Here is a 17,504-nt window from a genome sequence, read left to right on the forward strand (position 1 = left end):
TTCCAGATATGTAACAGAGCTTTTTTTACTTCCAACTCCAAAACAAAGTCATACGCGCATCTGAAGCCATTGGCCACATTCAATTCCACACAGCAAGTGTGAACTACTCTTCTTCTTCTTCAAGCCATTGGCCACATTCTAAAGACACCAGTTTTAAGGCTTAAACACCGCCTTGAAAAACCTGCCGACAAATAGAGTTTGTTTTCGCTTTCTCTTCTGCTCAAGTTATTTAAACTAGATTCGGTGATTCCCATGTAGTTTATATCAAAAAAAAAAAAAAAAAAAAAGAAGATCCTTTTGTTGTATTGTGTGATATTCTAGAATTTGATATAAAGCTTCTGTTTTGGATCAAAGGCTTCTGGAAATTTGATTGGTTTTTATGAGATTGGTGGAAAGCCAACAATAATTCTTGATTTTTTAGACGTTTTGTTCATTTTTGTCATCGTTCAGGTTTTGGATTACTTATTTTAAGAAGTGGGTTTTTTTCTGGACAAGAGGGTTTAGGGTTTAGGTGAAGTTCTGAGTTTGATCAGCTTCTAATTTGGGTCAAAGGCGGTGGGAATTCAATAAAAGGGATTGATTTTGGACTTTGGTGGAAGAGGGAAAACAAAACCCAATAAGAATTCTTTGCTTTCTTAGACGTTGATTTATCTATTTTAGGTGATTTTTTTTATTTGGGGTTGTCTCTCATTGCTCATCTTGTTTAATACTTACTTTCAGAAGTGGGTTCATAGATCCGGGGCTTTGAGGAGGGAATTCTTGATTTTGAGCACCTTGGGAAAGATTCTTGTGGTTTTGGTTAATTGTTGGTTTTGTTCTTTTTGAATAAGAAGAGAGAGAAGAAAAACAAGATGGTTGGGGCCAGTGATACAGAGATTCATAATAGTGTGCACTTAAATGGGTTAATACAGAACTCAAATGGGTCAATTGAGGAGAAGTTTGATGAGATCCGTGGACTTATTGGCAAAGCTGAAGGAGACCCTCTTAAGATAGTTGGTGTAGGTGCGGGTGCTTGGGGCAGTGTCTTCACTGCCATGCTACAGGACAGTTATGGTCACTTGAGAGATAAAGTTTTGATAAGAATTTGGAGAAGGCCTGGGAGAGCCGTGGATAGAGCCACTGCCGAGCACCTATTTGAGGTGATCAACTCGAGGGAAGATGTGTTGAGGAGGCTAATTAGGCGTTGCGCATACCTGAAGTACGTTGAGGCGCGACTAGGTGATCGGACGCTCTATGCTGATGAGATATTGAAAGATGGATTTTGTTTAAATATGATTGACACCCCTCTTTGCCCCTTGAAGGTTGTCACCAACTTGCAGGAGGCTGTGTGGGATGCCGATATTTTGGTGAATGGATTGCCCTCGACCGAAACTCGTGAAGTGTTTGAAGAAATTAGGAGGTATTGGAAGGAGAGAATAACAATGCCAATTATCATCTCTTTGTCAAAAGGTGTAGAGGCTGAACTGGAGCATGAGCCGCGGATAATTACTCCTACACAAATGATCAATCGAGCTAGTAAGACCGTTTCCATGATTTCTTTAGTTGTTGGTAACTTAGTTTTGTTTGAATAACTTTATCTCAATGTAAACTCTTGGATTTCGTATCATGTCGTGCTTTGCAGCTGGCGTTCCACTTGAGAACATTCTCTATCTTGGAGGTCCTAACATTGCCTCAGAGATATACAACAAGGAATATGCTAATGCTCGAATATGTGGAGCTGAAAAGTGGAGAAAACCATTGGCTAGAATTTTGAGGCAGGCCCATTTTATAGTGTGGGATAATGGCGATTTAGTTACCCATGAAGTCATGGGTGGTCTAAAGAACGTCTATGCAATCGGAGCTGGTAAGATTCCATTTTAGTTGCTTCATAGCTTCTTTATGGTTTAGCTAGCTCTTCCATTCCTAACAAGGAATGTACTTTTTGGAGCTATTTGTTCCAAAGTTTGTATGATCTCATTCATGTGTAATTACGAGACAATCACCTCCAACTGTTGTATTATGTTTATACTATAAACTTGAAGACATGCAAAAGGAAGACAATACCTTTCTGTTTTGGCATGTTAAAATCGAAACAGACTTAAGTATTCACTTGGTAAACCGAGTAGAAAGATGCCTAATGCTTTTTTATTTTTCAAATCACTTTATATGCTGCCGGTAGGGCACCCATCCACACGAGGCCTGATATGGAAAGATGGTTCTCTTTCACAGTATATACACATGAACCCATAAACATGTGTGCTTGGTTTTTGAAAATTATGCTGGCACTTCATTTTTTTGGCCTCAACCATTCTAACAGGCATGTTTAATCAAAATTTCAAGTAGCTATCATTTAAGGTATCTAAAATTAAGCAGGAGCAACCAATATGGAACATTCCTTGCCCTTCTCTTTAATGTTTTTTTTTTTTTTTTTTTTTTTTTTTTTTTTTTTTGTGTGTGTGCCAATTGCCCTGCTCTACTGATTTACTACGTGTGTTAATTGGAAAATTTTATGTGCACACAAATTTCTGGCCATGTGTTGTCTTGCTTATGTTGTAAGGGTTGTCCTTTTTATTATGCAGGAATGGTAGCAGCTTTAACGAATGAGAGTGCGACCAGCAAATCAGTATACTTTGCACACTGCACATCCGAGATGATATTTATCACCCATCTTTTGGCAGAGGAACCAGAAAAACTTGCGGGACCTTTGCTTGCCGATACTTATGTAACCCTGTTGAAGGGTCGTAATGCATGGTATGGGCACAAGTTGGCCAAAGGCGAGTTGAGCCTTGAAATGGGTGATAGCATCAAGGGAAAGGGTATGATTCAGGTAAGGGATGTTTACCATTTTTTCGGGCAATATTGAAGCAACATGCTAAGCCTATTTAGGATACAACTTGATTAACTTAAGATGAAGTTGGGAATACGACAATGTGGAATCAAGCTGAGAAACAGAACTTTCATACTTTCATAAGTGGGACAAATTGCTTAGTTGTTTTGGTTGCTTCTATAGTCTCTCTGGTTGAAAGAAACTGATTTTATACACACAAAAACAATGATAAACCTTACCTTGCAGGGAGTCTCTGCTGTGAAAGCATTCTTTGAGCTGCTAAGTCAATCGTCCTTAAGCGTCCTATATCCCAAAGAAAACAAGCCCGTTGCACCAGTTGAGCTTTGCCCTATACTGAAAATGCTATATAAAATACTCATAACAAGGTATTTGTGTTATTTTTCTTTGACAGTGAAGTGCTATATAAAATACTCCTGTAGTGAACTCTAATTCTTGTGTTCATTTGCATGTTTAGGGAATTCCCATCACAGGCCATTCTTCAAGCTTTAAGGGATGAGACGATGAACGACCCCCGAGATCGTATTGAGATTGCGCAAACCCATGTATTCTACAGGCCATCACTTCTTGGACAGCAACCTTGATATCATTCTCAAGTAATTTTCCTAAAGCAGCTACTTAGTGTAGGATCCAAGTTTCACTTAGCTTCAGTCCTAGTTTGTGGGGTGTACCATTGGGATTGGTTCATGAATTATTGTTTGTGGATTATATTTCAAATCCTTAATATTTTGATATGTAAAAATGAGCTCTTATATATATATATAGTTATGGAAATAGAGAAGACCGAGAACTCAAGAGGAGGAACTATAGCTCAATATTCATTAATCAATCATCCACTCAATTGAAAATTACAATCAACAAACTACTTAAGGAGAGTGAAATTCTAAATCTAATCTAATAATGATTAAATTGGAAATATCTTAATATATGCATCAAACCAAAGTACTGAAACTAATTCAAATCCTTTACAACGAAAGCTGAAATCGATTGCTTTACAACCAAAGATGTGATCCATTTTCACTCGTCGCAATCCGTTGAATAGGGACTTCATTTGGTTCGAAACCAAAAGGTTGTGATATTCCTCATTCTCAACGATGGATCATTACCTACATATGCAAGTTTATACAAGATTATAAGAAACCCGGATTAGTAAAACCTTTTTTTTCCCCTCTAAATATTGTGGCAAATGCATAATTGTCAATTAGTAAAATACAACTTTCTAAAAGTAGACTCGTCGATTGAAAACTACAATTCACTTATCATATCAGTTGATATAAAATATATATGTATACACACGCAATTTAAAATTTTGTTTAATGATTTTAATGATGAATCGTTTTCCTATAAGCAGAAGTGTTACCTCTAAAAAATTATACGAGTGTGAGCCTCCGGACTTGCAATGGATGATCAAAAAACTCGGGCATATGAGTGATTCCAAGAGCCTTCAACCGGTCAAACGTAGTCCAGAAAATGTAAACTACTGCTAAACGATCAATACATCTGCCTAGATATTTTAAGCATTTGAGATTAGGCTTATCAACATTCACATTCTTAATAAAATCATCGATGTACTCGACCCACAAATCCGCCCATTCAAGCACAGGGCTAGTACATATCAAACTTTGGAGCACTTCTGGAGCCAAAGTTACGTTGGTGAGATCGAGGATCTTCAACTTCTTGAAACCTTTAAATGTCGCCGGAGGTCTCAACCAACAATCACTCAACTCTAATTTGGACAAATTTTGAAAAGAAAACACGCAAGAAGGCAGGGGGTAGAGCTTGCTGCGGGTGTAAAACGTAAGAGACAACTCTTGGATATGGCGTCTTGGTAGACCAAGAATCAACCGATCTATGTCGCTGTTGGCAAGACTTAGGCTCCAACTATGGTAGAGCTTGAACTTGCGTATCGGACCAACATGGCGCGAAAGAACATGATCAATCACACTCACAAGCATGGGTGGATAACTCAAAAACGTGTCGTCGAACACAATAGACGGAGTGGTTGTCCATTTATGCCTCCACTTGTGCGACAAGAGACTTGTTCTCACTGCATCTCTAGTTAATAAACGAGACAAAATGTCTTCTATAATATGATCCGGTAATTCGCTGATTCTATCAATTTTTATGATCTCCATAACTGATGTGAAACCTAGAAAAGAAGACGAAGAAGAATTCAATAAACTAATGGATACATATCGTTTAATGCTACATCTATTTATCATAGTTTTTCCCCCTCTTTAAGGACATCTTTTTTTTTCTTTTTTTTTTTTAATGGTTGGGAATTCAAAATAAAAATGAGCCAGTACGTTATAAATACAAACTCAATTTTCGCTTATTATCATTATCTTGTTAAGGTAAGAGGTCAAAATAATTTAAAAAAAAAAAAACAGAGAGAGAGAGAGAACAATCCTTTTTCTTGATTTAAAATTTAAGAATCCGATATAATACATATATAATTCATAAACCGATTCCAAAGTAATCCCGAAAAACTAGAAAAGGGGGCAAAATAAACGCAAAAGTAATCTTTGTTATCTTCTTTTGTGGCACTAATCACTGGATTTCTTTAAATTCAAAATTATCTTAAACGCAAAAAATGTATCTCATTCGTTAAAGGCCTCTCCGAATAAGCAAATACATTTGAAATACAGACCGATCTTTATCTCTTATCATCCTTATCTTGTGGAGATAATATCTGTGATTATTATTTTGTTATGATTCTATAGATTAGATCAAAAAAATTAAAAGAATAAAAAAGAACACAAGTTCTTATTGATTGAACACCGTATGAACTAACAAAACTTTAAGGTTTAAACTTTAAAATTTGAAATAAAGTGGATCACAAGCTTGATTCATTTGAGAGAAGAAAAGAAAAATACCTATGAACCAATCCCAACGAGCAACAATCAAGTCCGACAAACTAGCAAAGAGGAAAAACAAGCCAAAACAGCCATTTTCTCCGATTCTTTTTCTCCTCTTCTTCTGATGTAGCGCAGAACAAGATATTTTTCATTGAAAACTTCACCCCTTTCTTTCTTATAATAATGAAAATTTCATGGTTACATACGGATCTGGCATATAATTAATTACAGGCTAAGTTGTCACACATAAAAAAAAGTTAAAAATAAAACCCAAAATAATAAAAATAAAATTGGAAACTAAAAAATCCTAAAAGTAAAGAAAATAAAGGAAGTAGAACGGGAAATAAGTTTTAATATTGGCCCAAGAATCAAGAGAAAATTAAATTTGAGCTTATGAAATTATTACAAAATAAAACTTACCCTAATTATGAAATTTCTAGTCAAGGCAGTTAATCCAAAACCTCGAAGAATACTTTGAGTAATTGTCTTCAGGCCAAAAGTGTAATTTCCACTTGCCTCCCGATAAGCTAGAAAATAGCCATTTTCGCCGTTTCATTTTTTTCTCTTCTTCTCATGCAGCGCAGAACAAGAGATCAGATTTTTTTAATTGAAAATCTCACCCTAATTTTTTTTTATAAGATTGTAAAATTTTACCACTACATATTATGGGACTGGCATATAATTTATGGGCTAAATTGTCAAACAAAAAAGAACCAGAATAATAAAAATAAAAATGGAAACTAAAAATCCTAAAATTACTAAAAATAAAGGAAAATAGTATGGGAAAAGTAACTTTTAATAGGACTCAAATCTTATGTCTAACTTTAGTGTCCTAATTGATGTCTAATCAATAATATCATGTCACAGTCGTGTAAAAAATTTGAAGTGTTTTTTTACTATTTATTCTTTTATGCTTATCATATGATTATGTAGTGTAATTGACTGGTTAGATACTAATTAGGATACTAAAAATTGGAAAGAAAATCTGATAACATCGGCCCAAGACTCAAGTCAAATTTCAATTTCAATTTCCAAGATCAAATATCTAAAAAAAACAAAACTTACTAATTGTGAAGTTTCCAACTCAGTTAATGCAAAACATCTAAGAAATCTTACTAAAAGAATCAATAAACTTCTAATGTTGAATTAGTTGCAATGCTATTTTATAATGATCTCTGCTCGCAACGAGGCACGTTTTTTGCACAATGACTTTTTCAGCTTCGATAATTTAGAGAAGCCCAAAATAGTCCGAATGGTCATCGTCTCTAGAACAGTTGATGTAGAAAGCATAAAGTTGATGAAATAGATTTCTCCTTCAGAACCAAAGATGCCACTCATTTCAACCCGTTGCAATTTGGTGAAGCGATTCGTTTGATCAGCTTCCAAGAAGTTGGGATATTTGATGTTCTTGAGGAGGGATTGTGCCTACATGTAATTTTAAGGTACATATACGTTAAATTCGCCTATTACATGTAATTTTAAGGTACATATACGTTTGCAACGCTTAAAAAATAAAGGTATATTTTCTGAATAAACCTAAGACAAAAGGTACAAAAAGATAAATAACCGTTAAATTAAAACTCACCCCGTTGCAAATGTTTAGTTCTTGTAGATTGGGAGCACTTCTTAGAAGGCAAAGAGCTGCTAAAATCTCTTCTCGACGGTTGAAGTTAACGGCCGTGGATAGATATTTGAGATTGCGTAACGGATACTCTCTTGGTAAACCACCGAGGGCTAGACACTGGAGCAAAAAGAATTTAGCAACATAGGATTTTAGTAATGGCAACTAATGACATCATTAATTAGAAATTGAAGCTGCTGAAATTTTGAGGGAATTAGATGGACGCAAAAAAGGTTTCCATGTAATTAAGAAAAAGGTATATAGAAACAGTAAATCAATAGCAAGCCCTAACTTATATTGAAATAAGCACCTTTATATATAATATATAGGACATGTTGCAATTTATCAAACGTAATCAGGTTGGTTGATTTTAAGTGTTTTTTAGTTTCATGATGTTTTTTCATCACTGTGCATATCATTTTCCTCTAAATAAAAAAATAAATAAATGTTACCTCTATAAAACCACCCTTGAGTGTGAGCCTCCGGACATTCAATAGATTATCAAAAAACCGGGGCATCCCACTGGTGTTGAGATGCCTCGACTGGTAAGGCTTAGACCACAAAATGGTGACTTCAGCTAAACAGAAGGTGTTTCGAAAAGTGATATAATTGGTACGCGTGCCGCAAAATTTGAAGACTCGGAGATTAGGCGCGTCGACATTGATATTTTCAACAAAATCACCAAGGTGAACCGGCCACAAAGCCACACTTTCAAGCACAGGGCTGCTACGTATCAGAATTTCAATCATATCTTTAGTCAAAGTTACGCTAGAGATATGAAGGCTTTTCAAATTTCCGAAACCTTTAAATGTCTCCGAGAGTTTCAATGAAGAATTGCATAACTCCAAGCCGGTCAATTTTTGGGAAAAGAGTGTGCAACTAGGCAACATAGAGCATTGGCGGGGGTAAAACATAAGTGACAGTTCTTTAATGTGGCTTCTTGATAGACGAAGAATCCACCGATTTATGTCGCGATTGAGAAGAATTTCTTCGTGATCGATACTCATGTGCTCGTTTATTGCGTAAATGTCATAGCAAAGCTTGAACTTGTGTATTGGACCAACATGGCGCGACAGAACGTGATCTATTGTGCTCACAAACTCCTCGTTTGATTCGAATATGTGTGGACACATAAAACTGTCACCGAACACAACGGATGGTAATGTAGTCCATTTAAGCCTCCACTTGCTCGACAATACACTTGTTCTCACTGCATCCCTAGTTGATAAACGACACAAAATGTCTTCTATAATATGATCCGGTAATTCGCTGATTTTATCAATTTGGTTCGTCTCCATAACTGATGTGAAACGTAAAGAAGAAATCAATAAACAATTTCACTAATGATACTCGTTTAATAAGCGATCATCAGTTTTTTTTTTTTTTTTTTTTTTTTTTTTTTTTTTAAATTAGAGATGTACCAAAGAGGGGCTACAGATTTTTGGAATTTAATCAATGGTTGAATTAAGGGGTACACATTTGAAATATATACGAAACTGCATTTTATCTCTTATTATCTTGTAGAGGTATATAAGCTATCATGTGATGATTCTACAGATAAGTTAAAAAAGAAAAAAAATAATCTCTGAGAATGGGATTTATCTTCTTTTTTTTTTTTTAAATTCAAGGGGTATTTTTAAAAATTCTCCATCAAATTAATTTTTGAAAGGCTTATCCTAGCGACAATGTGCGGAGCCTTGTAAAAACTACAATGCATAGTCCTCTACTGAAAATGGTATTTAAAAGGGAAAAGAAAACAAACATCCCTTAGAATGCATTGGTCTCAAATTTTCACTCATATTACCCTTTAGTTAAAAAATTATATTAATTAAAAGGGTATTAACGAAAAGTAAAGCGTAAAAATTTAAAGTGTGGATTCATTAATTTTCTCTATATAAAATACTCGTAACTATTAGAGTTGTACAAGAGGTACAGACTTCAAAGTTCAAATATGATCAACAGCCGGGAATTTAAAATAGAAATAAGCAAACGCATTTGAAATTCAAAACTGGTGTTAGTTATCTATTAAATCATTATCTTGTTGTGATATTATGTGATAGTTATCTTGTGATGATTCTACGGATCATCAGATCAATTATAGGGAAAAAAAATTATAATATGAATGAAAAATGAATACTCGTACCAATATATCCCAACATTACTACTAGATAATCACAAACTAGCTGCAAAGGGGAAAAACAAGCCACAATAACTAAAATAAATATTTTCTTGGATTATTTTTCTTCATCATCTGATACAGCGCTGCAATATCCTACAGCAAGTGAGATTTTGTTTTCAAAACTAAATTTCACCTAAATGTTTTCATAATTTCAATCCTATTTGTTATAGACTGACATAGTTATAGGCTAAAATCTCAACTATTAAAAAAATAATGGAAATAATTTTGGAAATTTGCTATGTAAGACTGCACAACTTACTATTTTTTAGCTTTGTGCCTCAAGAAATTGATGGCTGTCAGAGAACTAAATCACCCAAAGTGGATGAACAAAAAACGCAAATTCAACCGCGCAGGGCTGCTATGTATCAAAATTTCTAGCACATCTTGATCCAAAGATGCCCTGTGGAGAAAAAAGTATATCTTCAAGTTCCCGAAAGCTATGCATGTGTCCGGGGTTCTTATAGCGAACAATCACATAACTTCAACATAATCAAATTTTGGAAAAAAAAACACACAAGAAGGCACGGTGTAGCGCATGCGGATGTTAACGCTACAATTACTCTTTGATATCGCTTCATTATATCTCATTGCTTATGAGATATTCATAGGCTAAATTGTCCAAAAATAATAATAATAATTACAAAAGTGCAAATAAAATTGGGGAATGACACAAAAATACGCAAATTTTAATAAAAATAAATAAAAATAAAACGGGAAATTGACTTACCTTGGCTCAAGAATCAAGTCACAATTAAATTTGACTTTTCTATATTAAATTGTGAAATTGCTAATTCAGATAATTCAAAATCTCTAAGAATGCCTTTCAAAAAAAAAAAAAAAAAAAACCCTAAGAATGAAATATTCTTTCCTTTTCTAAAATAATTTTATCAAACCGATAATTTAATTCCCAATTGCCAGTTTCCCGATCCTACTTCAATCCTTACGAAATTACATAATTACCTTTTTTTGTGTGAAAGAATTAGCCTTTTTTTTTAAGTGAATTACCTTTTTTTCACAGATGAATAAAGTTTTTAACAAAATTGTCTCTAAACGAAAACATATTAAATTAATTTGTGAAAGGCCTATTAAAATGATAATATGTGGAATCTTTACAAAAACGACAAAGCACATATCTACACAAAAATGCCACATAAAGTACTCATGGCAAGGATTGATACATTTTCTTTATTAGTGAAGTGGGTATGCAAGTCTGTTCATTTGCATGTTTAGAAAATTTCTCATCACTGACCTTTCTTCAACTGTTAAGGGATGAAATGACGAAAGATGCCGAAAATCTATCGAGATTTCGTGAACCCGGTGAATTCTACAGGTCATCACTTCTTGGCCGGTAACCTTAACATGATTCTCAGCTCAAGTGATTTACCTTAAGTCAGGCTTCTTAGTTTAGGATTCAAGTACTTAATTAACGCATAGAACTGAAGTGCTAGTTTAGGGAGAGTATTTTTGGGATTGGCTCATGAGTTATGGAGTATCTTATATCCTTAAATTTATAGATAGTGAAAATGAAAGTTATTTTCTTTTTATTTAACTTTTAGTTATTTTTCGTTCATAGATGATAATTGATACATGGTCTAGAGTTTGTCGTTTGATGTCAATATTTTGTTGATTTCTCTGATCTTTGTGAAATTACATTAGCTGGACTAATTATAGCATATGAATAAAGTCTTAACTTTCATGGCTTTGCAGTATATATCTTTTCATGTTAAAATAAAAAAATGTACGTCTCAAATGGAGATGTTTCTTGTTTGTGAAAGGCCTGTTCTCCAAAACGACATTGTGTGGAGCCTGACAAAAAACGACAATGCATAGGCTTGACCAAGTGAGAATATGGCCTCGGAAGAAGGCATCATGATTTATAATTTTACATTTACTAATTCTGTTTTTATTTCCAAAAGAAATTAAAATACAAGCGTTTTTTTTGGAAACTTCATACACATACCATTCGTATATCACACATTTGGAAGTGTTCATTGAGGAAAAAGAAGAGAGAGTTAATTCTAACTAGGATTATATATATGCTCTTATATATAAAAGGGAAAACGTCAGAAATACCAAACAAGATGGTAAAAAAATATTATTTATGTCACTCAACTCAAAAATAAATAATTATCATTTAATTAATAAAAAAACAAAAGGACATAATAGCATCTAATTATTTCAAATGGCAAAAATAATAAGCTTGCACAAAACCATGGTGAAGTATATACCTAATTATTTAGAATGGCGTAAATAATAAGTTTGCACAAAACCATGGTAAACTATATACTTTTCTCTATATTGCTATATAAAACCAATCCTAACAGGAAGAATAAAATAATGGTGCTACAATATTGGATTTTGAGTTTCTTTCCTTTCTGAGTTAGGTCCTTGAACTCTTAATAAGTGAGTAATCGTTTGATTCTCAATCTAATTTTTTAAGCAAAACTGTTTGAATTTATATTTTTTCTAGCAATAGCAGTTTATCAAATTGTTAAATCAGTTAAATTTTAGATAGAAATAAAACAAAAAAAAGAAAAAAATAAACTTAAAGCAATATTAGCCATTGATCTCATATTCCATGAACTCACCATTCACCTAATTAAAATAAGTTGAGGTCAATATAATATATTACAACTTCATAACAAATTTTTGTCTAAACTTTTAACCTGACAAAAATTGTAATTTCATACAAAAAGGCCTAACCCTTGCCTCCTTTTTCACCACAAAATTTCACTTTTACCAATATTTGTATTTCATAAAATTTGTTTGAAACGTTTGATTATACCCTAATTTTGAATTAGGCATAGTCATATTTCGAACTTAACCGGGAGAAAAAAAAACATGTAAGACAGACAAAAATTAAAAACAATAGTTTATACTTTATCTTAGAAATATTTTTAGGATAAATTAAGGCTCTTCTATAATGACCTTTCCTCGGTCTAAGCCAAGCAAAAGGCACGAGAACTCTTCCCTTATCCGTTTATAAGAAGGAAGAAACAGTTGAATTGTCATCTTCTCAAGCATAGGTGAAGCAGAAGCAAGTAGTTAATGAACTCGATTTCGCTTTTATAACCGATGATTTTATCTAATCTCACCCGTCGCAACTTGGTGAATAGGAAATTCGTGTGGTCGTCTTCCAAAATGTTTGCGTTCACGTCCTCAAACATGGATCTATCCTGCATATATATGGAGTGTTACGCAGTATAAGAAAGTGCAACTTCCCAAATGTTTATTGCTAATTAAGTAAAAATGTTTCAGATGTATATAGAAAATCTTAAAAAGAGGGAGACCAATAGCTAGTCACCAAATTCATGGAAAATTACACATTTTTTAAAAAATAGATTCAATTCACTTGTCATATTACATGGGTATATGAATAAAAACTAGTGCATAATTTGGGTAAATTAAAAGAAAAATATAACATTAGAGCTGTTAGACTCACCGTCTGGAAAATGTCTGGTTCTTGTAGATTTGGGGCACTTCTTAGAAGCCAAAAGGCTGCTAAAATCTCTTTTTGACTCTTAAAGTTCACGGCCATGGAGAGATATTGGAGATTATGTAACTGCGGATATTCTTTTGGTAAACTTCTAAGAGCTAGACGCTGGAGCAAGAAGGCATCAAACAACATTAGAAATTAATTGAAGCTACACTGAAATTTGAGGGGATTTGAATGTTAACAAAACACAAAAAAAAAAAAAAGTTGAAATACGCACACATTATAGAAAAAACATATATATATATATATATATAATCGTCAATATCAGGTACTATCCATAGTTACGTGAATTTCAATAAGGGGTTTTTTTTTTCATCGTTATACACTGTATTTTGAGGTTATCAAAAAATCATAACTTGTATTTTTGGCTGTATTAAACTTATAGTACCTTCAGATTATAACCATAAAAAATACCTAAACACCCTTAAATAAAAAAGAAAATCCAAATTTTCAGGTCATATTTAGATTCAATACAAACCTTTTTTTTATGAATAATAATACAGGACATAAATTGGAAAAAAAAATAATAATAACACTCTTTTCAATATATATAGTAGACTGTTGCATTGTCACAAATTATTCACATAAAATCTTGATAATTCAAGTTTTAATTTCATGATGAAGAGTAGGTATCGAACATTTTCTTCTTAAAATAAAATAAAATAAAAAAATCAGTACAAGTGTTACCTTTAAAAATTGTGTATCCCAAAGTGTGAGCCTCTGGACATGCAATAGATGATCAGAAAACTTGGGAGTTCAACAGCTATCCCACGAAATGGCGATTTCAGCTAAACTGTGGGTGTGTTTCTGAATGTGATATCAGTACATTTGCCTCCAAGTTTGAAGAGTCGGAGATTAGGCGTTTCAACAGTAATATTTTGAACAAAACGATCACCGAGGTTGACCGACAAAGTCGCCCACTCAAGCACAGGGCTGCCACATATCAGCCTTTCGAGCACAGCCGGAGCCAAAGTTACGCGATCGAGATCGAGGATCTGCAAGTTCTCGAAACCCTTAAATGTGTCCGGAGCACATAGCGAACAATCAATTAACTACAACTTTGTCAGATTTTGGCAAGAAAACAGGCAATAAGGCCATGAGTAGATTTGGCGGGTGAATTAATTTCAAAAGAAAATATACTCAAACTTATTTTTTCAAAAAGATAAAAACGAAACACCAGTTTCACTCTCTTTTTTTTTTTTTTTGTATACTCAAGAAAATTGCTCTGGAAAACAACCAAATGCATAAACAATATCCACTGTCCTCATTCTCTAAAAACTCCAAATTTTAATTTTATACCCCTAACAAAATCATTTTGAAAACGCTCTTAAAATAGGTATGACAGAAAGGCCTGTTGGAACGATAATATGTACATAGCATTACGGAAACAAGTTAAACAACAATGCATGGGCGTGAAAAGACCTTAACATCATACTGCAAAAAGGACAAAGCAACTTTTCAATCATGAATCACCACTTAGAAATATATATATATATATATATATATATATATATAATAAACAATAACCGCAAACCAAGTGAAAATGATATTGGACAAAGACATAATTAGGATATGTTAATACTCATTTTCTTTTAGTTCCAATAGCGGTTGAAATTCAAAGTGTCGTTTTAGAAACTTCATCACACGTCATTCATTCTTAAATCACATGATCATCACTTGTGCAAGAACAATATTAAGGAGACGAACAAGAGCGTGAGAGGTTAAAATCGGCCAAGACAAAAAGTATCTAGATTATGTTTTTAATAATTTATTTCACAACTTCATAGCAGAATTTTGTCTAAACTATTTCAAACCTAATTAAGGAGAAAAGGGTAGAAGAGATAGAGGAACAAAAACTAAAAGTAATAGTTTGGACTGTTATAATCTTAGATCAAAATTTGTCTAACATGGCGACCCTATGCAACGACGGTCCTTTATAATGATCTCTACTCGCTCCGGGCCATGCTCCAAACACAACAACTTTTCTAACGTCGGTTTACACGGAGGAAGAAAGGGATGAATGGTCATCGTCTCAAGCATAGGTGAAGCAGAAAGCTGTAGTTGATGAAACCGATTTCGCTTTTACGGCCAAGGATGTGAACCATTCTCACATGTCGCAACTTGGTGAATCGGAAATTCATCACATGCTCATCTTCCAAAGGGTTGGCATTCTCATCCTTGGGGAATGATGTTCTTGCCTACAAATTTAGGGTTATACAATATTAGAAGTGTGCAACTTCCTAAAGAAGCTAGCTCTATAGTTAACAATTTTAAATGGAAAATTTTCAAGTATATTCAGGCAAGCTTAAAAGAAGAAATGCAAATGCTCGAGATCTAAAGTTATAGACTATTTTTTTCTTTTTTGGTACCAAATTAAGGATATAATAAATGAGTCGGTAAAGGAATAGATTCACCAATTGGAAATTAATAATTTGTGACTTATCACATTACTTGCTATAAAAAATTTTGCTAGATACCGCTGCCACAATGCTTAGTTCTTGTAGATTTGGGGCAGTTCTTAGAAGGCAATGAGCTGCTAAAATATCTCTCGATCATTGACACTAATGGCCACGGAGAGATACTGGAGATGTTCTAATGGTTACTCTCTTGGTAAACCACCAAGTGCTATATACTATTGGAGCAACAAGAAACGTAATACTATTAACATATCATGAAATATTGAAAACTAATATTAACATAACGAAGTAATGTTGTGGCATCACTAGACATTAAATATTGAAGCTATAATGAAATTTTTGAGGAATTTTGAAAAGTCCAAAATCGTAAGAGGTTTGAAATTACTAACTATACGATTGTTTAATTAAACCTTTTTGCTACGGTCTTTATTCTTATAAAATTTAAATTTGTGTTCAAACTTATGAACTAAATTTTAAGAAAAGCCCAACAAACTAATTGATCAAATATGCATACATTACGGGAATAGATATATGTGTATATATATATATATATATATATATATATCTGTGTGTATATACATATATAACTTGACTATCACGTACCGTAGTTATGTGAATTATATGAATAAAGTAGAATATTGATATATCACAAATTATTTGTATGATAATCTTAATACTTAAAGTTTTAGTTTCATGATTTCCCATGATCGTGAGTAGTCATTCTCCTTAAAAATAAACACTAGTATTACCTCTAAAAAATCACATCCAAGAATGAGCCTTTGGACATGCAATAGATTATCAAAAAACTTGGGCATACGACTGATGATTCCAATAGTTCTCGACGACTCACACTTATCCCACAAAATGGTAACTTCAGCCAAACGGGAGGTGTTTCTAAATTTGAAGTACCGAAGTTTATGCGCATCAACATCGATAATCGTAACATCATCACCGATATCGACCAACAGAGACACCCATTCAAGGACAGGGCTGCTACAAATCAGAATTGTAAGCACATCAGGAGCCAAAGCTACACTATAGAGACGAAGCCTCTTCAACTTCCCGAAACCCTTAAATGTGTCCGGAGGTCTCAACGAACAATGAAATAATTCCAACTTTGTCAAATTTTGGAAAGAAAACGCGCAAGAAGGCAACGTGTAGCGTTGGCAGCGGGTGTAATACCTAATAAGTGACAACTCTTCGATATGGCCGCTTCTTGATAGACGACGAATCCACCTATCTATGTCTAAGGTCCCACAAAGCCACCCTCTCAAGCGCCGGGCTGTTGTTACATATCAGAATTTCAAGCACATATTGGGACAAAGTTACACTAGCAAGATCAAGGCTCTTCAAATTCTTGAAACCTCTAAATTTCACTAGAGGCATAATCAGCGAACAATTACATAACTCCAACTTAGTCAGATTTTGGCAAGAATATATGCAAGAAGGCAATGTGTAGCTCTGGCGGGTGTAAAACGTAAGAGTCAACTCTTTGATACCGCATAGGGACATGCAAAGAATCCACCGATCTTTGTCGCGATTAGGAAGACTTTGTTGATAATAGATCATGTTGAACATAGAATCTATTGGACCAATGTCATAGAAGAGCTTGAACTTGTGTATTGGACTAAAGTGTTGGGAGAGAACATGATTTATTGTGCTCACAAGCTCCTCGGTGAAATCGAACATTCAATCGCGCGAAAATGTGTGATCGAACATGTAAGTACCGGTTTGAGTCTTTTAACACTTTATAAGACAATATGAATAATGCAGATATGACGACCCTCTTATGAGGCCGCCACCGTAACTTAAACTTTAACTTATACTTACTGGAGTTTCTTAAAAATTTACGGAACATTTTTTTTTTTAATATAAGAAGAAATACTTTCATAATTTGTAACAATAGTTTCAAATAAGTGAATCACTAAATTTCTTAAAACTTTTCTTAATTTTAGTTAAGATAAAACCTTTTAGAAATATCCTTCAAACGGAATAGCATTTGAACTCTTGTTTCAAATACTCTTTAAAAGCTTTTCTAAAACTAGTCATTTCAATCGGCCATCTCATTTGACTTTAAAACGGATTTCGTGAGAAATCTTAAATTCAAGT

The 17,504-nt window shown here is 33.8% G+C and overlaps 3 protein-coding genes and 1 pseudogene across 5 annotated transcripts; 1 reads left to right on the plus strand and 3 right to left on the minus strand.

The window, feature by feature from the left end:
• LOC21391994 (probable glycerol-3-phosphate dehydrogenase [NAD(+)] 1, cytosolic) lies at positions 1–3,605 on the plus strand. 2 transcript variants are annotated; one of them, XM_024172276.1, is made up of 6 exons: positions 1–196; positions 721–1,515; positions 1,622–1,843; positions 2,559–2,806; positions 3,053–3,192; positions 3,282–3,605. In XM_024172276.1, the coding sequence occupies exons 2-6, from the start codon at positions 852–854 to the stop codon at positions 3,406–3,408; spliced, it is 1,401 nt and encodes a 466-aa protein (XP_024028044.1). In that variant the 5' UTR covers positions 1–196; positions 721–851; the 3' UTR covers positions 3,409–3,605. The 2 variants fall into 2 exon arrangements, with proteins under 2 accessions (XP_024028044.1, XP_010106428.1); XM_010108126.2 differs by lacking the exon at positions 1–196 and having other exon boundaries at positions 203–1,515.
• A 100-nt stretch (positions 3,606–3,705) lies between these two features.
• On the minus strand, positions 3,706–6,263 carry LOC112093577 (F-box/FBD/LRR-repeat protein At1g13570-like). 2 transcript variants are annotated; one of them, XM_024172289.1, is made up of 3 exons: positions 6,103–6,263; positions 4,185–4,973; positions 3,706–3,930 (listed from the first exon to the last, which is right to left on the minus strand). In XM_024172289.1, exon 2 carries the CDS (start codon positions 4,957–4,959, stop codon positions 4,195–4,197), a length of 765 nt encoding a protein of 254 aa, XP_024028057.1. In that variant the 5' UTR covers positions 4,960–4,973; positions 6,103–6,263; the 3' UTR covers positions 3,706–3,930; positions 4,185–4,194. The 2 variants fall into 2 exon arrangements, with proteins under 2 accessions (XP_024028057.1, XP_024028056.1); XM_024172288.1 differs by lacking the exon at positions 6,103–6,263 and adding an exon at positions 5,701–5,851.
• A 577-nt stretch (positions 6,264–6,840) lies between these two features.
• On the minus strand, positions 6,841–8,601 carry LOC21391995 (F-box/FBD/LRR-repeat protein At1g13570). The gene is made up of 3 exons (XM_024172293.1): positions 7,756–8,601; positions 7,268–7,423; positions 6,841–7,107 (listed from the first exon to the last, which is right to left on the minus strand). Exons 1-3 carry the CDS (start codon positions 8,599–8,601, stop codon positions 6,841–6,843), a joined length of 1,269 nt encoding a protein of 422 aa, XP_024028061.1.
• Positions 8,602–14,880: 6,279 nt separating this feature from the next.
• LOC112093579 lies at positions 14,881–17,084 on the minus strand (annotated as a pseudogene).
• Between the last annotated feature and the right edge of the window lie 420 nt (positions 17,085–17,504).

This window comes from Morus notabilis, unplaced genomic scaffold (genome assembly GCF_000414095.1).
Source record: "Morus notabilis unplaced genomic scaffold, ASM41409v2 Scaffold855, whole genome shotgun sequence".
NCBI lineage: Eukaryota > Viridiplantae > Streptophyta > Magnoliopsida > Rosales > Moraceae > Morus > Morus notabilis.